General features: G+C 44.4%; 1 protein-coding gene across 2 annotated transcripts in view; it reads left to right on the top strand.

Moving 5' to 3' along the window:
• SRBD1 (S1 RNA binding domain 1) overlaps positions 1-23494 on the top strand; it is a 242494-nt gene that overhangs the window by 16027 nt on the left and 202973 nt on the right. For both annotated transcript variants that reach the window (XM_077282407.1, XM_077282408.1), the window contains exons 2-9: positions 3299-3344; positions 9072-9145; positions 9276-9414; positions 9903-10007; positions 10653-10994; positions 13408-13574; positions 23030-23147; positions 23227-23365. In XM_077282407.1, coding sequence (XP_077138522.1) covers positions 9072-9145; positions 9276-9414; positions 9903-10007; positions 10653-10994; positions 13408-13574; positions 23030-23147; positions 23227-23365 — 1084 coding nt within the window. In that variant the 5' untranslated portion in view covers positions 3299-3344. The remainder of the gene's footprint in view (positions 1-3298; positions 3345-9071; positions 9146-9275; positions 9415-9902; positions 10008-10652; positions 10995-13407; positions 13575-23029; positions 23148-23226; positions 23366-23494) is intronic.

Genomic DNA, 23494 nt, shown 5'->3' with positions numbered 1-23494 from the left:
GTAGTACCCGAGAACGGCCACTACTCGGTGTATGGATATGTGGGGGTGGCGTGTGTGTACTGTGTGCCGTGTGCATGTACTGTGTGTGTGTACTGTGTGCGGCCGTGTGTGTACTGTGTGTGTGTGTGTGTGTGTGTGTACTGTATGTGGCCATGTGTGTACTGTGTGTGTGTACTATATGTGGCCGTGTGTGTGTACTGTATGTGGCCGTGTGTGTACAGTGTGCGTGTACAGTGCGCGTGTACAGTGTGCGGCCGCGTGTGTACTGTGTGCAGCTGTGGGAACTGCTGACAGGTGATCAGTGGAGATACTGGATGTTAATGATGTATTCTAAGTCCAGGTCATCAATATTTAGGCACGGACCACCCATTTAATAGACCAAAAAGTAGATAGCCTATCTGTTGAAGTTGTGGTGGTAAAAACAGATACCAAATAGTTAAAATGCTATAAAAAATAAAACCAACTTTGCTATTTAAAAATAATTTCCAAATTTTAATGTTTACTGTTCTTTGTCTGGGATACCGGCCACCACTGCAGTCTGGCAGCAGTTGGCAATCTCCTAGGCAAAGGGCGCAGCTCTTACAAGCTGCTGTTTCCAATAGAGCTTGTAAGCCCTGAAACCCCTGGATTGCTTTATGGCTGAGTTCCTCCATCTCTGCAAAGTCGCCTCTGCTTGCAGCAGCGGAGATTGCACAGTTTGGGCCAGTGACTCAACTATGTGGTTTGTCCAAGCTGTCAATCATTCAGGAACCCCCCTGGCAAGTAGGAAACCAGGAGACAGGAGAACAGTGTGCTCCTGATTGGGAAGTTTGGACAACCCCTTTAATTTTGTAAGAGGAGAAGGCGATGTACTCCAATGTGTCTGATCCACCAAATGGACGGAGATCTTGATTTGTTTTTTTGGTCCATGTTGAAATATAACGTTTGGCTGATCCATCGGGGTTTAGCGTTGTGACTCCCTCTAATCATTGCCATTGGGCGCACCAAAAAATCCTAATTGACTTCAACATAAGTCATGTCGGACTTGGGCCTCACGTGCTCCCTGTCTGCAATTTTGTGACCTTTTCAGCCAAACCATAACTGGGGGACCTGCTCCTATACAAATATTTTGAGATGTCCTGTTCCCCATGAAGCCTGGAGCCTTAACCTTTCCACTGACAGGGATTTTATTTCAGGCAATGGGTACATTGGACCATAGGAGCTAGGGTTTGTAGAGTAGTGTGAGATTTCACTTGTCTCAAATGCTCATCCCCCATCTACTAAAAAGTCTTCTAGTGGAGGTGGAGTAGAGGACCATCAGTGATCCTATTCCTGGTTCATCCTTGTCACCCCCTCACTGGCCAATGGCCAACACCACATTGCCTAATGAGCTCTAGAAAACCGCCCCAAGACCGAGATTCTAGAATATGTCTTCAGGTCTGGTCTGGGCGTGCAGCCATTGTTTTCTACCCCTGGAAGTGTAAGTCTTATGTTACTTTTCTCTTTTATTTATGTTATGTTGTGTTTTTTTTTGTTTTGTTTTTTAAGACCCCAAACTTTTTTTTTTTTATTGCTTCAATTTTGTCCTGTTATGTTTCTTCTCCTTTTTCTTTTTTTTCTTTTTTTGTATTTTTTTTAAGCCCCCTGTGCCTTTTCTATTCTTTCATTCTTGTCGCTGCCAGTTTTTGCCTTTTTTTCATCTCCGCTTTCTGAGAGCCGCAGTTTTTTTTATAATTTTGTGGTGGCAGTCATATGAGGGCTTGCTGGAATAATAATAATAATAAATAATTATCATGTACTGAAAAAACTTTGTAGGATAGAATGGAATAAAAAAAACAGCAATTCCATAAACTTTTGTGGATAATTTTTTGGCTTCATTTATACAATGTTCACTGTGTGGCTCGGTACGATCATTGTGATGCGAAATCTAGATATAGTTTTCTTATATTTTACTACTGTAAACAAAATAATTCCAACAATGTGGTTTCTTTTGCTAGATTTTGTGAGCCATACCTTTTTTTTTTTTTTTCTGCAGATGGAACTGTGAAACCTGTGTTTTTTTTTTTTTTTTTTAAGGAAAAGCTGTTAATTTTTATTTTATTTTTTGCTGCTTTTTGGATACATGCAGCTTTTTAATCACTCTTTATTTCATATTTTTGGGCAAGATGACCTAAAACAACACAAATTCTGGAATTTCTCTTTTTCATTATGTGGGATAAATAATGGTATTATAATAGGTTGGATTGTTACAGGCATGATGGTGTCATTCACGTTTAGAATTGTAATGTTTTAATCTCTTTACATACTATATTTGATGGGGCTGGTGTATTTACTTTGAGAATCCATGTTGGACTGATTGTAAAATACTTAAATTAAAATGAGAATTTTAATGATCTTTGTTTTGTGTGCTGATGGCCCCAACCCCCCGCGATGCAGCTGCAGGGTGCCGATGGGAACCAATGACAGCCGGGAGCCTGATGAAGGCCCTCAGGGCTTCTATATTGGTACTTATGTTCTCCACAGGCTTGGTTTCGCAGGAGAGCATCATTTTAACTACTGTATATAGTGCAATACTGATTTAATACATACCTTCAGTGTAAAAATCTGCAGCCTGGTTTTCATTAAATCATCATAATACAGTATTTCGGGTGCTTCGGGGCTGCACTATGGGTAGGGTCTTCGGCGGTTCAGCCACGGCCCCCTCCGCTGTCCCTGTTGCATTCATTTACATTTTGGGCTGGCTCTCTCTCAGCTGTGGGCAACGCTCTCGCTGGTGGCGGCCTTCATGAAAATGGCGCCGGCGCATTCGCAGATCGACCTCCGTCATTGAGCCGAGATCTCATTCTGCACATGCGCCATCTTCATGGAGAGCGGCTGAGGTCAATCTGCGCATGGGCCGGCGCCATTCTCATGAAGGCTGCCACCAGCGAGAGCGCTACATACAGCTAAGGCGGATCCGGCCCAAAATTTATATGGATGCATCATGATGAATGCAACAGAGGTAGCAGAGGGGCCGTGACTGAGCCCTCTGAGCCGAAAACCCATCCTGCCCCAAAGCACCGAGGAAACCGAAATTTAGCATGATGATTTAAAGAAAGCCTGGCTGCAGATTTTTACACTAAAGATATTAAATCCAGCGCCATTCTGGATGGAGGTTCCTGAGGACCTTTAACACTTGGTCCTTGTATAACTTAACCAATCCTCCCAGAAAACAAACCGCCCATAGCTATATAATGCACAGACATGGTGCGTCCTCCATAGTGAGGGATAGATGAGGGACCCCGCTTACTCTCTCTAACTTGTCCATGTCTCTCCACAGGTCACGTACTGAACACGTCCACTGCTGACAGAATAGAGTAGTAAAGGTAAAGTACGTGTACACGCGGGAAATGTAACCTGCTCATGTCCTACTGCAATCGAAACTGCTCCATTGATGTACTGTAAGAGCTTGAGTTGTCGACTGCCCTGTAAGTAATGCGGATCTTTCACCAGATTTCACAAAGCGACCTACATACGTTAGTAACTTGATCTTAGACCCAATGAGGCTGTTGTACTTACCTTGAAAATCCACGTCAGAATGAGTGTATAATTTTTTTAGATAGTTTTCCTTCCTAGTATTAAAAAAGAACATTTTCTGAGTCGCGCAGATTATGCAGCCATTCTGACATGGATTTCCCAGGTAAGTACACCAGCCTCATCAGCTCAAAGAGATGTATTTTAGTAATGTATCAGGTTGTATTGTGAAATCTGGTGATAGACCTGCTTTAAAGGGGTTATCAGGACTCTATATTCACTGTATATGACTGCACACTGATTCCTTACAACGTGCATGCTGTGAGGATTCTCCAGTGGCGGGGGGTGGCGGGCTTGTCTGACTAGATGTGTGTGGCTTGCTTCAATACAAGTGAATTGAGTGAAGCCAGACAAGTCTAGTCGGAATGTGACTAAAAAGTATGTGGTCACATGACTGCCCAGCATTGGAGAAACCTCGCAGTGCGCTCAATGCACTCATATGTCTGCAGCCACAAAGAGTGACTGCAGACTTCTAGCCTAATGCCTGACCACCACTTTTTAAGATTTCATCTAAGAATAGTTTGTTGTTTTTTTTGCACCAACCCTAAATGACTTCATGTTTTATAGGTCAGAGCTGCGCTCACAATTCTTCAGGCTGCAGATCTGAAATCTCACAGCTATTCCATGCAGTAATTGTACAGGACTTGCTCTATTTGTTTGGTGGAGGCACAATCTTATCCTCTTCATGATGTATGACATCCATATGCTAAAGTGCTCAGGAGCTTATCCTAATCCGTACATAGAGGGCGGCAGATCTGTGTTGCTGGGTGGCAGATCTGTGTTGCCGGGTGGCGGCTCTGTCGTATCACGTGGCGGCTCTGTCGTATTGGGTGGCGGCTCTGTCGTATCACGTGGCGGCTCTGTGGTCCTGGGTGGCGGCTCTGTGGTGCCGGGTGGCCGCTCTGTCGTATCACATGGCGGCTCTGTGGTGCCGGGTGGTGGCTCTGTGGTGCCGGATGGCGGCTCTGTCGTATTGGGTGGCGGCTCTGTGGTGCCGGGTGGCGGCTCTGTGGTGCCGGGTGGCGGCTCTGTGGTTCCGGGTGGCGGCTCTGTGGTTCCGGGTGGCGGCTCTGTGGTTCCGGGTGGCGGCTCTGTGGTGCCGGCTCTGTCGTATCACATGGCGGCTCTGTGGTGCCGGGTGGCGGCTCTGTGGTGCCGGGTGGCGGCTCTGTGGTGCTGGGTGGCGGCTCTGTCGTATCAGGTGGCGGCTCTGACATACAGTTGACACCCACTTGCAACTGCAGAGGCTGGAGATGAGTCTTATTGCAGCAGTTTGAACCCCTTAGATGCTGTGTTAAGCAATGATTTTGGCATCCAAGCGGTTAGGTAGGGGGAAGGGAGCTTCGGTCACCCCATTGCTACCTCCTCGCAATGTGGCATCTAGTGACCTGATGGCGGTACGCAGACCTCCCATTATAGTACTAGTAGATGGAGGCCCAATGCTATTGCATTGGGAGGGCGGTAATGTCACTATCGGGGAAGGCTTTGCAGCGCTGAGAATCTCTCCCCCCATGTTCTCACCCACCTATCCACTCTCTCTTTCCCCATGTGCTGACTTCTCCCGTCTGTGCTCTCTTCTTTGACCTGTCTACCCCATGTGCTATCCCCCTTGTCTGCTGTCTCTCTCCTTCCTGTGTTGTTTTCTCCCCCTCATGTGCTGTCCCGTTTGAGCTGTATTCCCCCTGTGCTCTGTCTCTCTCACCCCTGTGCACTCACTTTCTCTCTCCCCATCTGCGGTCTTCTCCTCTCATGTCATCTCTTCTTTGACCTGTGTAATACTGACATTACAGCAGGAGATAACAGAGGATACATTTTGTGAGGTAAAATATTGTTTAAAAACAGTCAGTAAAATACTTTAGCTCACAAAATGAATCCTCTGTGATCCCCTGCTGTAATGTCAGTATTGTCTTTTGCTTCCTCCCCTGCCCAGGAGATGTGGTATGCTCAGTACAAGGTCAGACACAGACAATTTTTAAAATGAACTTTCGTTTGTGGGAAAACCCCTTTAATGTGACCGGCTTCCTCTGAGGCTGCGTACGGCGTGTACAGTGTGTGTGTGAGGTGCGACGGTGTTCCGTTGGTGGTACCGTGCAAGAGGCTGGTACCACCAGCAGTTTCCATATTGAGACACCCATCACTTGGGTGTCCCAATATGGAGGTCGGTGAACTTCCGCCGCTTGGAATTCTGGGATCCGGACACATCTGGACGGAACAGGATGTGAAGACATTACAAGATGTACAATAACAAATTGTATTGTGGTACCGTGTTAGCCAGAAAAATCGATGTGAATACTTTTCTGCCCAATGATGACAGAAGTATTCTAGGAGTGATACCTTTATTGGCTAACGAGAAAATATGTTTGCAGCTTTCATAGCACAGTGGCTCCTTCTTCAGACAAGATTACAAATAGATTAATAAGAAAAGCACAAAATTTAGGCCATGTGCACACGTTCAGTATTTTTTGCGTTTTTTTCACGTTTTTTTCGCTATAAAAACGCGAAAAAAACGCTTACATATGCCTCCCATTATTTTCAGTGTTTTCCGCATTTCTGGTGCAAATGTTGAATTTTTTTCCGCGAAAAAATCGCATTGCGGAAAAAAAAGCAACATGTTCATAAAATTTGCAGAATTGCGGGGATTCCGCACACCTAGGAAAGCATTGATCTGCTTACTTTCCGCATGTGGCTATGCCCACCATGCGGGAAGTAAGCAGATCATGTGCGGTTGGTACCCAGGTTGGAGGAGAGGAGGCTCTCCTCCACGGACTGGGCACCATATAATTGGTAAAAAAAAAAAAGAATTAAAATAAAAAATAGTCCTATACTCACCTTCGATGGCCCCGGAGTCTTCCTGCCTCTCAGCGGTGCATGCTGCCCCTTCCGTTCCTATAGCTGGTGTGTGTTAAGGACCTGCAATGATGTCATCGAAGGTCCTGCACACACACACCATCTATAGGAACGGAAGCCGCTGAGGAGATCCGCTGTCTGGGTGAGTATAACCATTTTTTAAATTTTTTTTATTATTTTTAAACATTCTATCTTTTACTATTGATGCTGCATAAGCAGCATCTATAGTAAAAAGTTGGTCACACTTGTCAAACACTATGTTTGACAAGTGTGACCAACCTGTCAGTTTTCCAAGCGATGCTACAGATCGCTTGGAAAACTTTAGCATTCTGCAAGCTAATTACGCTTGCAGAATGCTAAAAAAAAGCGAAAAAAACGGGAAAAAAAAAACGCAAAAAAAAAGCGGATTTCTTGCAGAAAATTTCCGGTTTTCTTCAGGAAATTTCTGCAAGAAATCCTGACGTGTGCACATACCCTTAAAGAATACTACAGGAGGACATTTGTTAGGGGGTGGGAAGTGTGAGGAGTCCATAGATAAGCCAAGGTAATCAAATCAGGCATTTTCTTACAAATGGAGAGGCAGTGGGAATAATGTTCTTAGTTAACTGGAGTCAGTCTGGTGGAGGTGTGAATTGTATCCATGTAGTGACTCATAAATCCAGGTGTTGAATTGATAAGTTTGTATTCCAAAATTTTTCTTTCCCTGTGGTCCTTAAAATTACCTTTTAGTATTAAGACTTTTAAGTCTGTCATACTGTGTCCAGGTCCAGAGAAATGTTTTCCCACCGGTGTGTCCATTTCATTCCTGATTGTGTGTCTGCGTAGATTCATCCTAGTTTGTAGTCTTTGCATAGTTTCCCCAATATAGATACTTCCAGGGCACCTCGTGCATTGTATCATGTACACCACGTTGGAGGATGTACAAGAGAAGGAACCCATGACCCAATAGTCCTGATTAGTGTTTGGTACGTGGACTATATCTGTTGGTAATATGTGGGGACACGTCTTGCATTTTTTATTGTTACAGGGGAATGTGCCAGTCACTGATGGTGATGAGAGGACACTTCTGACAAGGGGAGATTCCTTTAGTTAGGGGGCTGTTTATAGGAGAGAAGTGGTAGTTCTGGGAATATGTCTTTCAATTTGTGATCTCTATGGAATATGGGTTGGAGATCAGCACCAATTTTCCTTAGGATGCTCATGTGGGGGTTGTATGTGACCACAAGAGGTACCCTGTTGTTATCCTCTCTCAGTTTGTAATCCAGGAGGCTGCTTCTTGGGATCCTTGTGGCCCTGTGGATCTGCTCATCTATTACCAGTGGATGGGATCCTTGTTGTAGGAATGTATTCCTCAGTGATCGCAGCTGTAGATCCCTGTCTTTGCTGTCTGAACAGATCCGAATATATCTCAGAGCTTGACTGTAGATGATGGATTTTTTGTGTGTCTTGGATGAAAGCTGTTCCATCTAAGATAAGCCGGACGTCCGGTGGGCTTGTGGTAAATGATGTCTGTATGGCATTGTCCTTGATGTATATGGTCATATCCAGAAAATGTATTTTGGTCTTTGAAACGTTGAGGGTGAGCTTGATGGTTGGGTGGAACTTGTTGAAGTTATTGTGGAAGGTGAGTAGATCATCTTTTGAGCCTGTCCATATTATTAGCAGATCATCAATGTAGCGGAAGTATGCAAAAGGTTTAACAGAACAAGATGACAAAAATTCTTCCTCTAGTTTCGCCATAAATAAATTAGCATATTGTGGGGACATTTTGCTTCCCACGGCGCTGCCCATAGACTGTTGGTATAAATTGTTCCAAAAAGAAAAATAATTGTGATGGAGCACAAACCTGATAAATTGCAGTGTTGGTTCTGTGGCTAGATTGTTCTTTTGAAGGAAATATTTACATGCTGCAATTCCATCCTCATGAGGAATGTTGGAATAGAGAGACTCTACATCCATGGTGGCTAGTAGCGTGTTCTCTGGAAGTGGGCCCAGCGCTGACAATTTGCAAAGAATATCTGTGGTGTCCTGGTATAGCTGGGTGTGCGCCTCTCCAAGGGTTTCAGAATGTTCTCCACCCAACCTGAGATATTCTCACCCCCTAACAAATGTCCTCCTGTAGTATTCTTTAAATGTTGTGCTTGTTTCTTATTAATCTATTTGTAATCTTGCCTGAAGAAGGAGCCTCTGTGCTCTGAAAGCTGCAAACATATTATTTTCTGGTTAGCCAATAAAGGTATCACTCCTAGAATACGTTTCTCATCATTGGGCAGAAAAGTATTCACATCGAAGACATTACAAGGTAAGTATATATTAAGATAACGTCCTGCCCCAGCTCCGTACTCTGCTATACAGAATGATTGCAGTGAGTGGGATCAGTACCCTGGTGTTCAGCTGATTGCGGGGGGCTCGGGGCATCGGGCAAATGACGTTCAGATGATGGGATGAGTCAGCCAGAATGAAAACTGCTTTTATAGACCTCCATGTGCCCTAGTAATGATGCATAGGTTGGGTATTTCTTTTGAGGTCAACCCTTTTTTTGGTATCTGGATATGAGAGCCTCTATAGGCACGTAGAACACAGCCTGGTGCTGTCCGGGGCGAGGCAAAATCTCTGGCTGCGCCTGTCCCAGGCATCGGTGATAACCCACGGTTCACCTTTCTGTCTCTTAGATGTCTGAATTTCCCAAAAGAACAAGAAAAACGACCGTGGCCCCTAAGCCGGAGCTGTCTTTTCTGAGTGGAATGTGAGTATTACAAACTTTTTTTTAAAAAATGTTTTACATGTGCCAAAATCCGTAATCAAACCATCCAATGTGGAAATATTTTTTTTTTCTTTTGAAGAAAAGTGCAATGTTTTATTTTTTGTTTAATTAGGTCAGATTCGGAAGAAGATCTGTCGGTAGAGGAGGACGAATGGATGCCAGAGAAAAAAGTCCCGAAAAAACGACAAACCACAGCTGTAAAGAAATCTGCTGCAAAGCCAAAAACTGCTGCTGCCCCCAAACCAAGAAAGGTGGGTCTTGTAACTGGTGGGTTCAACCGAGAATGTCTGCAACTGTCCCTCTACTCTAACTAATGGTTGCATAAAAGCATATACTCCAAAGAATCCCTAGCTAAATTAATATCGTGAAACTTTCTACCACGTGTGAATCCTCCTGAAGTCTACCATAAAGAGGGGCCTAAAATCCTATCTATGTTTTACACAGCTCCAAATTTCCTGCATCCCTTCAACACATCCAAAGCCACCTTCAGGGGGAGGTTATCTATAAAGTTTTATAAAACTTCCATTGAACTCAAATAAAAGTTTGACTTCGGCAAGCTCCTCCTAGTGGTGGCTGCTACAAAGCACTTGACTATCAGACATCTAGGGCATCTCTAGGTGGAATGCCCCTTTAAATGGTATAGTTTTCATAAGTGAGCTCCATGCAACAACTTTTTACAACCGTATATATATATTTTTTTAATTATTTTTTTCTTTTTTTCTATGCTATTTTGCTGTAGGTTCCTGCAAGAAAAAACGCCAAGGCATCCAGTGCTGCAGAAGAAGCAAGAAGCACTACTCAGGAAAATGAAATAAATATGTCAAAACTGTCCAGCAAACAGGAGGTACAGTATTTCCTAATTTATGGTCAGACACAGCTGAATAAGCAGGGCTGCAGTGTAAATCATGGTGGTGATAGGGAAGCAACTTGAGTATAGAGGCAAGAGACAAAAATTGGATGTTGAACACTGGATTTTTAAAGGGATTTTTTTTTAAAGAAAAGTGGCTAGAGGGATTAGTTAAAAATTAAAAATAAAACAAATAATAAAAAAGTTTTGCTCTAGTGGTCTCTGCAAGGACCGGAAGTGATAACATCCCATCCATGCTGAGGCCACGGATTGGCTGTAGGATCTGATGGCCGTTGGGTATGTTGGTACCCCACTATAAGTCAGTACGTCCCGCCCAATCTGTGGCCTTATGTAGCTAACTAGATGAGACGTCACTACTTCTGGTCCTGATGGAGACCACCAGACTGGTGACGCTGGGGCTCCAGGAGATTAAGGGTAACTAGTTGTTTTTTTGTTGTTTTTTTTTTTTTTTCCAATATTTTTTTCCACCAGCCACATAATAAAAGGTTATGCAAAACCCCTTTATACCTAAACTTTACATGCACCTTAAACCAGATTCTTTCTCCTGGGTGAGGTATAATGATACGAGAGACGACAGGAGTTTTCAACACTTTTTTTTTCCATTATTTTCTTTTTTTACAGACAATATCTATTGATAGACCTATCAAAATAGAAATATTAAGTCCAAAAAGCCCCAAAAAGAAGATGGCTAATTCTGCGCAGCTGCTTCCGGTAAAGACAGAGCGGAGGAGTGTCGGCATTGTAGATTTCCCATCTACTAGCGGCCTGGACATGGGAGCGAAAGTGAAGAATGAGTATCCATCTAAGGAGGAGGAAGAAGAGCCACCTGATGACTTCACTTTCGGTGGTCCGCCGCTGAAGAAAATGAAAACGTCTTCTGACCCTGCTGGGAAGCCGGTGAAGTATAAGGCGAGAGGTTCTGCCGCCTCTGAAAGCAGTGACATGAACTGGAACATTGTCGAGGTAAGAGCCGGATGGGTTTGGGTAGGAAGAAAATGTGACTTTACGTCTGTCTTGAAACTACAGCTCCCAGCATGCCCCAATTGTAGTTCTACGACAGCCACTTCTCTCCTGATAGTGATTTAGCTGGCAATCATGTTGTACCGATAATGGGCCCTAAGCGGTTATTATCGCACTTGGGCCCAATGGGAACCCCAAAAGGTCCTTTTTTTCCACCGATACCAAACATTTACCAAAGTGATAAAAAGCTCCGATGTTCTAAAACATCCCGGTGTAGTAAAGCAGCTGCAGGAGTGGGATGATGGCTGCCAGACACATACAGAAGGCAGAAGCGGTTTATTACCATCTTTGCCTTCCTGATTATTGCTAAAGAGGTTCTTTGTATGCAGTACCAGGAAATGCTAACAGTACCTCCTCCTCTGGACCCAGCGCATGTGATGGCTGGGTGTATGCAGAGAGTAGGAGCTGCGGGGTCCTTGGAGACTCAGGTTATCTCTGCTATGCAGCCAGGAGGCTTTGCCCCATGAAGCTTGGGTTAACGTACCAGGTAAAATGAAGTATAAAAAAAAAATAAGTAATTTAAAGGGAACCTGTCACCCCCAAAATCGAAGATGAGCTAAACCCACCAGCATCAGGGGCTTATCTGCAGCATTCTGTAATGCTGTAGATAAGCCCCCGATGTAACCTGAAAGATGAGAAAAAGAAGTTAGATTATACTCACCCAGGGGCGGTCCTGCTGCGGTCCGGTCCGATGGGAGATGCCTCCCATCTTCATTCCATGACGTCCTCTTCTTGTCTTCACGCTGCGGCTCCGGCGCAGGCGTACTTTGTCCTTTTGAGGGCAGCGCAAAGTACTGCAGTGCGCAGGTGCTGGGCCTCTCTGACCTTTCCCGGCGCCTGCGCACTGCAGTACTTTGCTCTACCCTCAACAGGACAGATAAAGTACGCCTGCGCCGGTGCCGCATTGTTAAGACAAGAAGAAGACGCCATCGTAAGAAGATGGGAGGCCCCGGACTGGACCACGACGCTCATCGGATCGGACCGCCCCTGGGTGAGTATAATCTAACCTCTTTTTCTCATCTTTCAGGATACATCGGAGGCTTATCTACAGCATTCCAGAATGCTGTAGATAAGCCCCTGATGCCGGTGGGCTTAGCTCACCTTCGATTTTGGGGGTGACCGCTTCCCTTTAATGTTGAAAGATCTGTATGACTTTATGAGGAATACAATATGTATAATAAATAAAAATTACATTACATTTGTACATAAAAAGCAGGAAAAAAAAATAAAAAAAATGCTTCCAATCCAAATTGCTGTTACAATTCCTTTATTTTCCCACTGATATTGTAAAAAAAAATAAATATAATTTTTAAGTCTTTAAACTGATTGTTTAGAAAAACAAACAAACAAGAAAACAAAATGTGCTTTGTCAGGAATGTGGGGGGGGGGGGAGTAAGGCCTTGATGTGCTTTGTCAGGTGTGTGTGTGTGTGTGTGTGTGTGTGAGTGTGTGTGTGTGTGTGTGTGTGTGTGTGTGTGTGTGTGTGTGTGTGTGTGTGTGTGTGTGTGTGTAAGGCCTTGAACTGTGGATAGGTCATAACTTATTTTCACCAGACAGCCCCTTTAGGCTACGTTCACATTTGCGTTGTGCGCCGCAGCGTCGGCGCCACAACGCAAACAAAAACGCATGCACAACGCTGCGTTTTGCGCCGCATGCGTCCTTTTTTTGATTGATTTTGGACGCAGCAAAAATGCAACTTGCTGCGTCCAATGCGCCCGGACGCGGGCGCCGCAGGGACGCATGCGGCGCAAAACGCAAGTGCGACGCATGTCCATGCGCCCCCATGTTAAATATAGGGGCGCATGACGCATGCGGCGACGCTGCGGCGCCCAACGCTGCGGCGCCGACCGCAAATGTGAACGTAGCCTTACTGATGGTTAATGCCACATAGCACAAAAAATAGATAAATGGGCAGTGAATTTAGTGTAAGGGTCTTGTCACAGTCCGTATGACGTGTCCTATTGGAGATTTTTCCAGGTTTTAGATCCGTTGCAGAACGGAGAACACGGGTAGGGTGATAGAAAGAGATGAGGGAGGAAAAGTAGGGTGGTTCAGAACTGTGGAGAAATTTGTGGGTGAGAGCGATAAGTTTATATTGGACTCTGTAGCGGATGGGTAACCAGTGCAAGGACTGGCACAGGGTGGAGGCATCGTTGTAGCAGCTGGACAGAAATGTGACTGAATCTGCACAACGGACAATAAAAGGACCCTTTCTTTGGCCTTCGTCGAGTTGGTGGAGCCTATGGATACAGAAATGATGTACAAACATCTATGTTGCATCGGGAAAGTATCCAAAATGTTTTTGCAAGTTGTGAATGTAATATTTCCTCATCCTGGGATATTCTCCCCATTTTAGGTTTTATCAGAGAGGACAAATGTTGAATCCTGGGTTTGCTCCAACCTCATTCAGCTCTTCCAGGATGACAACACCATACCCTTCATCGCTCGCTACAGGAAGGAGCTCATAAACAATCTTGATGCAGACGCCTTGAGAGAAGTTCAACAAGGCTTAGAGGAATTGCGGTGAGATCACAGCATGATGACTGTATGGATTTCCAGGAGTGTTAAAGCGGATCTGTCAACATAGCTTGTTGCTCTATTTAAAGGGGTTGTCCAGCATTATGTTACAAGTCTGCAATCACTCTATGTAACTGTAGACTTGTGAATCCTCACATTGCGTGCACTTCGAGAATTCTTTTCCAGTGTTGGACGGTCATGTGACTGCAAGTAAGCAATTTGCATACGTTCAGCCACATTCTGACTAGACTTGTGCAGTCTTGCTCAGTACACACGTCTAGTGGGCATGTGACTGCATGTATGGAAATCACATACTTGTGATCACGCGCCTGCCTGCTCCTGGCGCCAACACTGAAGAATCCTTGCAGTGCTCGCAGTGTGATTATTCACTAGTCTGCTGTCACATAAAGGCTGGGCAACCCCTATAAGAGGAGAATATTGTAGGGACAGGTCACTTTGCACTGTATATCCAATATAGAGCTTTGTTATTAAAGCCTAGCACAGATTACAGTGCACTCTATGGCCCCGACTTATTAGATTTCTCCATTCTGGCATAAAACTGAAATGTTGTAAAATGTTTGCGAAAACTATTTGCCCCTTTCTGGCTTTTTTTTTTGCATCGCTGAACACAACCGACCGTTTCATCATGATATACTCTACAGAAGCAGCGTAAATCTATATACCGTATATATAAATGAGTGTATGTGCGTGTGTGTATGTATCGGCAACCAATCACTAAGCATGTGTGTGTCAGCCACGCCCACTCCACATAGCAACCAATCACTAAGCATCTTTCATTTCACCAGAGTCGTTTATAAGAAGCTGAGCTGTGATTGGTTGCTATGAGCAACAGTTTTCCCTGTAGACAGTTGTGGTAACTGAGACCTATTATTCTTCTCATTTCTATGGTGTTATCGTCCTTCTGTAACGCTGGAAATAACACAATTTATTACCGACACAGACTGCAGGGGGCCCAGTATCACACAGGATAGGATTAGATACACAGCCCAGTATCACACAGGAGAGGATTAGATACACAGCCCAGTATCACACAGGATAGGATTAGATACACAGCTCAGAAGACAGTAACACACAGGACAGGATTAGATACACAGCCCAGTATCACACAGGAGAGGATTAGATACACAGCCCAGTATCACACAGGATAGGATTAGATACACAGCTCAGCAGACAGTATCACACAGGACAGGATTAGATACACGGCTCAGCAGACAGTATCACACAGGATAGGATTAGATACACGGCTCAGCACACGGAATCACACAGGATAGGATTAGATACACACCTCAGCAGTCAGTATCACACAGGACAGGATTAGATACACGGCTCAGCAGACAGTATCACACAGGATAGGATTAGATACACGGCTCAGCAGACAGTATCACACAGGATAGGATTAGATACACGGCTCAGCAGACAGTATCACACAGGATAGGATTAGATACACAGCTCAGCACACGGAATCACACAGGAGAGGATTAGATACACAGCTCAGCAGACAGTATCACACAGGAGGGGATTAGATACACAGCTCAGCAGACAGTATCACACAGGAGGGGATTAGATACACAGCTCAGCAGACAGTATCACACAGGATAGGATTAGATACACGGCTCAGCAGACAGTATCAGACAGGCTAGGATTAGATACACAGCTCAGCAGACAGTATCAGACAGGATAGGATTAGGTGCACCGCTCAGCAGACAGTATCACACAGGATAGGATTAGATACACGGCTCAGCAGACAGTATCACACAGGATAGGATTAGATACACAGCTCAGCACACGGAATCACACAGGAGAGGATTAGATACACAGCTCAGCAGACAGTATCACACAGGAGGGGATTAGATACACAGCTCAGCAGACAGTATCACACAGGAGGGGATTAGATACACGGCTCAGCAGTCAGTATCACACAGGATAGGATTAGAGACAGGGCTCAGCAGTCAGTATCACACAGGATAGGATTAGATACACAGCTCAGGAGACAGTATCACACAGGATTGGATTAGGTACACAGCTCAGCAGACAGTATCACACAGGATAGGATTAGATACACACCTCAGCAGTCAGTATCACACAGGACAGGATTAGATACACAGCTCAGCAGTCAGTATCACACAGGATAGGATTAGATACACGGCTCAGCAGACAGTATCACACAGGATAGGATTAGATACACGGCTCAGCAGACAGTATCACACAGGATAGGATTAGATACACAGCTCAGCACACGGAATCACACAGGAGAGGATTAGATGCACAGCTCAGCAGACAGTATCACACAGGAGGGGATTAGATACACAGCTCAGCAGACAGTATCACACAGGAGGGGATTAGATACACAGCTCAGCAGACAGTATCACACAGGAGGGGATTAGATACACGGCTCAGCAGTCAGTATCACACAGGATAGGATTAGATACACGGCTCAGCAGACAGTATCAGACAGGCTAGGATTAGATACACAGCTCAGCAGACAGTATCAGACAGGATAGGATTAGGTGCACCGCTCAGCAGACAGTATCACACAGGATAGGATTAGATACACAGCTCAGCACACGGAATCACACAGGAGAGGATTAGATACACAGCTCAGCAGACAGTATCACACAGGAGGGGATTAGATACACAGCTCAGCAGACAGTATCACACAGGAGGGGATTAGATACACGGCTCAGCAGTCAGTATCACACAGGATAGGATTAGAGACAGGGCTCAGCAGACAGTAACACACAGGATAGGATTAGATACACAGCTCAGGAGACAGTATCACACAGGATTGGATTAGGTACACAGCTCAGCAGACAGTATCACACAGGATAGGATTTGATACACAGCTCAGCAACAGGATGTGCCTAAGGAGAGGACCTTTTCATTCCAAGAATTCCTCTCATTCCAACTGATTTGCCTTTTGATTTTAAACGCCTCCAGTTTCCACTTCGACTGGCATTTGCAATGTCCATTAACAAGGCTCAGGGATAGTCCTTGAAAGTAGTAGGGATCGATTTGCAATCTCCATGCTTTTCTCATGGACAACTTTACGTGGCCTGTTCAAGAGTTGGAACAGCCAAAAATCTGTTCATCTTTGCATCGGAAGGAAAAAACAAAAATGTTGTTTATCCAAAAGGCTCTTGAATGAGTTGAAAATAAAATACTATCAATACTTAGGTTTTCGTTTAGTTAATTTGTGTTGCAAATCTGTAGTGTTGAGTATATGATGTGAGACGTTTTTATGTGTAATATAATCATTGTAATTTGTAACCACAGTTAGTTACTATGCCTGGGCAACGCCGGGCTCTTCAGCTAGTCTAATTAATATATATATATATATATATCATCGTGATTACTCGCTAATCCCGCCCCCTGCACAGTAGCTCCACCCCCTACACATCACCACACACAATCCCGCCCCCCCACATTACCACACACGATCCCAACCCCCACCACATTACCACACACAATCGCCCCCCCACCACATTACCATAAACAATCCCTCCCCCCACCACATTACCACAAACAATCCCTCCCCCCACCACATTACCACACACAATCGCCCCCCCACCACATTACCACAAACAATCCCTCCCCCCACCACATTACCACACACAATCCCGCCCCCACCACATTACCACACAAGGCTCCGTCCTCACACATTACCACACACAATCCCGCCCCCACCACATTACCACACAAGGCTCCGTACCCACACATTACCACACGAGGCTCTGTCCCCCCACATTACCACACGAGGCTGCGTCCCCACACATTACCACACGAGGCTGCGTCCCCACACATTACCACACGAGGCTCTGTCCCCACACATTACCACACGAGGCTCCGTCCCCACACATTACCACACACAATCCCGCCCCCACCACATTACCACACAAGGCTCCGTACCCACACATTACCACACGAGGCTCTGTCCCCCCACATTACCACACGAGGCTGCGTCCCCACACATTACCACACGAGGCTGCGTCCCCACACATTACCACACGAGGCTCTGTCCCCACACATTACCACACGAGGCTCCGTCCCCACACATTACCATACGAGGCTCCGTCCTCACACATTACCACACGAGGCTCCGTCCCTCCACATTACCACACGAGGCTTCGTCCCCACACATTACTACACGAGGCTCCTTCCCCACACATTGCCACACGAGGCTGCGTCCCCACACATTACCACACGAGGCTGCGTCCCCACACATTACCACACGAGGCTGCGTCCCCACACATTACCACACGAGGCTCCGTCCCCACACATTACCACACGAGGCTCCGTCCCTCCACATTACCACACGAGGCTCCGTCCCTCCACATTACCACACGAGGCTCCGTCCCTCCACATTACCACACGAGGCTTCGTCCCCACACATTACCACACGAGGCTCCGTCCCCCCACATTACCACACGAGGCTGCGTCCCCACACATTACCACACGAGGCTCCGTCCCCACACATTACCACATGAGGCTCCGTCCCCACACATTACCACACGAGGCTGCGTCCCCACACATTACCACATGAGGCTCCGTCCCCACACATTACCACACGAGGCTCCGTCCCCCCACATTACCACACGAGGCTGCGTCCCCACACATTACCACACGAGGCTCCGTCCCCACACATTACCACATGAGGCTCCGTCCCCACACATTACCACACGAGGCTGCGTCCCCACACATTACCACATGAGGCTCCGTCCCCACACATTACCACACGAGGCTCCGTCCCCCCACATTACCACACGAGGCTGCGTCCCCACACATTACCACACGAGGCTCCGTCCCCACACATTACCACATGAGGCTCCGTCCCCACACATTACCACACGAGGCTCCGCCCCCCCACATTACCACACGCAGCACTTCCTTTCTATGTAATTCAACCACTTCAGCCAAGGTAAACGTGCATTTAATTGCATCTGCATTCTCCCAAACAAAATGAGCCAAGAAGAATCGCCAGGTCCATCTCACAGGCCGCAGGAAAATCCGGACAACGATGCAGTAGCTGATCGACAACAACAATATCGACTAAATCGCAGGATTGGTTATTGGTATTATTCAGATTTTTAATGATTATTATTGTTATTAACTTCATTTTAAGTTAATTTACCACCTGCGTAAGCGCTATTGAATGTTGTCATTATTTACTTTAGTTTAATCGACAGCTGCGTTAATTAGATAGCAATGAGCGTGCCGTGATGTATATGTGTGTATATATATATATATATATATATAATATAAAAAGCGCATGATAAATTTGGCGCATCTTACTCCTGTACACTCTTCACCAAGATTGGGGTACAAAAAAACAGTCTAGGGTCCTTTAAAGGGGTTAACGTATAGACAGACAGCGGACCACCTCATGTTGTAATGGGCAGTCCGCCAGCCAGAGCAGGAAATGGAGCTGCAAAATTCCAGACCAGGAAGAATAGTTGCCTAGCAATACAGGAGTAATAGTAAGTTATATAGCTTATTATTTTAACCCCTTAACGCCAATACAAATTACTTCCTGCGTGGATCTATTTAGCGGGTGCAGGAGTTGAGCCTGCTCAATACGTCTGCCTCTTAAGGGTATGTGCACACGTCAGGATTTCTTGCAGAAATTTCCTGAAGAAAACCGGAAATTTTCTGCAAGAAATCCGCTTTTTTTTTTTGCGTTTTTTCCCCGTTTTTTTTTCGTGTTTTTTTTTTTAGCATTTTGCAAGCGAAATTAGCTTGCAGAATGCTAAAGTTTTCCAAGCGATCTGTAGCATCGCTTGGAAAACTGACTGACAGGTTGGTCACACTTGTCAAACATAGTGTTTGACAAGTGTGACCAACTTTTTACTATAGATGCAGCCTATGCAGCATCAATAGTAAAAGATAGAATGTTTAAAAATAATAAAAAAAATAAAAAAATGGTTATACCTCACCTGCAGACAGCCGATCTCCTCAGCGGCGTCCGTTCCTATAGATGGTGTGTGTGTGCAGGACCTTCGATGACGTCGCGGTCATGTGAGCGGTCACATGAGCAGTCTCGCGACCAATCACAAGACCGCGACGTCATCGCAGGTCCTTCACACACACCATCTATAGGAACGGAAGCGACCGCATGCACCGCTGAGAGGCGGGAAGACTCCGGGGCCATCGAAGGTGAGTATAACTATTTTTTATTTGAATTCTTTTTTTTTTACCAATTATATGGTGCCCAGTGCGTGGAGGAGAGTCTCCTCTCCTCCACCCTGGGTACCAACCGCACATGATACGCTTACTTCCCGCATAGTGTGCACAGCCACATGCGGAAAGTAAGTAGATCAATGCATTCCCAGGTGTGCGGAATCCCCGCAATTCCGCAAATTTAATGAACATGTTGCTTTTTTTTCCGCTATGCGATTTTTTTCGCTGAAAAAATAGCAACATTTGCACAAAAAATGCGGAATACACTGTAAATAATAGGAGGCATATGTAAGCGTTTTTTTCCGCGTTTTTATCACGTTTTTATAGCGAAAAAAACTGAACGTGTGCACATGGCCTAACAGCTGAGAACTAGCTCCGATCACTGCTGTTTAACCCCTTAATGACAGCCAATACATCTTTTAACTGACCTGAGATATAAGAGAATAGCCTCACCATACATGTAGCAATCGCGCAGCTGTCGGCTGTACACTATAGCTGACAACTTGGTGTATCAGACATGATCAGTGTTTGCACCATCCAAATCTGTTTAACCCCTTAGATGCTGCTGTCAATAGTTACTACATCATTATAAATGGTTAACAGAGTGTGGGGGCTTCCTTTTTATCCCAATTGGTGCCCTCAGATCATGATTGTGTGGTCCTGATGTTTGCCATGGCAATTCACGACCAAATAGTGGCCTTATAGTCTGTCGGCTGTAGTAATCTGTTTAGAAGTTAGGGCCATTTAGGTGGTAATAATACACATTTTCATTCCTGTCATGCCACTTTGCATTAATTCCTGTAAAGCACCTGAAGGGTTAATTAACTACCTGACAGCAGTTTTCAATATGTCAGGGGGTGCTGTTTTTAAAATGGTATCACTATTGGGGGTTTGCAATATATAGGACCCCTAAAGTCACTTCAAACATGGATAAGTCCCTAAAAAAATTTTTTTTGTAAATTTCCTTGAAAAAATGAAAAATTGATGCTACATTTTTAAACCCACTAAAATGCTAACAAAATAAAATAATATTTTACAAATGGTGCTGATGTAAAGCCGACACGTGGGAAATGTTCTTTATTAATGGTTTGCTGTGGTATGACCATCTGGATTAAAGGGATAATCATTAAAATTTTGAAAATTGCTAATTTTTTAACATTTTTCTCAAATGTTTGATATTTTTTATAAATAAACACAAAACATATTGACCTAAATTTACCATTATTATAAAGTATAATGTGTCACGAAAAAACAATCTCAAAATCACTGGGATTTGTTGAAGCATTGCAGAGTTATTACCACATAAAGTGACACTAGTCAGATTTCAAAAATTAGGCTCCGTCACTAAGGGGTTAATCATTTGGACGCCACTGTCAATCTCTGACAGCAGTATTTAAATGGCCTGCAATCACAGGGTGCTGATGGGATGCTATGGCCACGGAGAGCCTGATGAAGGCCCCCATCACTGCCGCCTTGGCTTCCTATGTGTATGACCTCATAGTGAATGTTAGTTTCACTAGATACTGCAATAGTATGAGAATTCGGTATATAGTACAAGCCATTAAGTGATCTGAAGTCCCCTAGGAGGGTTAAAAAAAATAAAATAAAGTAAGAATTAAAAAAAAAAAAAAAAAACTTTCAAAAATATTAAAAGGGGTAACCCATCTCCAAGACCCTATCCCAATATGTAGAAATGTAGTAGGTGTAATAATAATAACAAATACCATGGAAACCTACAGAAAGAACCTGAAGACCCACCTCTTCCGACAAGCCTACAACCTGCAGTAACCTCCGATCGACCAAACCACTGCACGACCAGCTCTATCCTCACCTACTGTATTCTCACCCATCCCTTGTAGATTGTGAGCCTTCGCGGGCAGGGTCCTCTCTCCTCCTGTACCAGCTGTGACTTGTATTGTCTAAGATTACTCTACTTGTTTTTAATATGTACACCCCTCCTCACATGTAAAGCGCCATGGAATAAATGGCGCTATAATAATAAATAATAATAACAAATACCTCCAATTAGAAATGTAGTATAGTTCTTCTGATTTGCTATTTCACTATCCCTATGTGCAGGGCATTGCAGTAGCTTAGGTATCCATGCTTATGGCCACTAACATCTAACTGTCACTATGTGAGCGGTCGTAACCCTATGCTACTGCAATGCCCTGCATATGGGGAAAGCAACATAGTGAATCAGAAGAACCATACTACATTTCTAATTGGAGGAACTTGCTAATATTATTAATAATAATAATAATAATAATAATAATACACCTACTACATATTTGGGATAAGATCTTGGAGATGAGAATAACCCTTTAAGGCCCTGATTCATAAAGGCCTACACCTAAAAAATGTAATAAAAAGGTTGTGTGAACCGCAAACTGGAAGCAATAGAAACTATAGCTCGACAAACAAAAAGAAAGGCTTCATACAGCTTTATAGTTAGAAAATGATGGTTCTCAAAATTCTTAAAGCAAATCTGTTAAAAGGTTTTGCCAGCAGTATGACAGACACCCTGATTCTAACGGTGTATCATTTAGCTTACTGAGTGAAGCAGTTGTGATAGTCACAGTTTTCTCTGCTGCTCAGAATGCTGAGCTGTGTATAACCTCGCCCACATCACTGGCAGTTTTCTGTCAATATACACCAATCAGTGCTGAGGAGGCGTGGTTGGACCAGGAGGCATGTGACACCTAGTCCTGCAGTGATATCTCCTGCTGATAAAACACTAATTGTATTGAAACAGCAAAACAGCCTAGTAAGTGACACATCGCTGGAATCAGTGTCTCCGTCCCTACGTCATGCTGCCCTCAGATTACATAGCAAACACCTGCTAACATATTCCCTTTCATATTGTTTTATTTAATTTTTTTTTTTTTAAACATGCAAGTTTTGTGTTGCCATAATCGTTCTGATCTGGAGAGTCAAGTTGTCATCTTTACCCTTCCAAATCCTAAAAACAACGGGGGAATTATATTTTTTTTCATCATTTCACCCTACTTGGATTTTTTTCCTGTATTTTGGTATGGGATGTCGCTACAATTCATTCTTTAGCTTTTCAGGGAGGAATAAACCAAGGCACAAAAATAAAAATTGTCCATGGGGGGTAAAGGACATTGGATTATACTTTTTTTTTTTTTCTTTTTTCAGCCAGTTCATCCCTTTTGTTTTAGTGGAAATGTATAGGAAGTCTTATCCGCCTTCTTCTATTTCATTAAAATTTAATTCACCCATTTTTTTTATTTCTCTATTATCAGGTCGGTTGCAAAGAAAGCCCACAGTCTGGTAGAAAAACTGAAGAAGGAAGGGAAGCTGCACGCAGGTTTACACACCGCCATGCTGAACTGCAGGAGCATGGATGAAATAGAGCACGTGGTGAGTATCTGCCCGCGTACGTGGATGCAGGTCACTGTACGGACAGGACTTCACGCTTCTCTCACTTTTTCCCCTCTAGTACACGCCATACAAAACTGGAAGCAAAGGCACCAAAGCCCAGAGAGCCAGGCAACTGGGATTGGAAGCTGCAGCCAAAGCGCTGATCGATACCCCGCAGCAACTAAACCTTCACATGTATATAAAACCTAACACAGAAGGTAGGTGCGACATCAGAAATTCCCTACAGAAAATCTATCCGTAAGTTCAACCCCATTAAGCCACAGAGCTATGAAATGTAAATCCATCAACCCCTTTATATTGTGTACCTGTTGCTGCACTCCTGAGAA

Source organism: Ranitomeya variabilis, chromosome 2 (genome assembly GCF_051348905.1).
Source record: "Ranitomeya variabilis isolate aRanVar5 chromosome 2, aRanVar5.hap1, whole genome shotgun sequence".
NCBI classification, from domain to species: domain Eukaryota; kingdom Metazoa; phylum Chordata; class Amphibia; order Anura; family Dendrobatidae; genus Ranitomeya; species Ranitomeya variabilis.
Note: the sequence above shows the minus strand (reverse complement) of the source record. Positions and strands in the feature narration are given on the sequence as shown.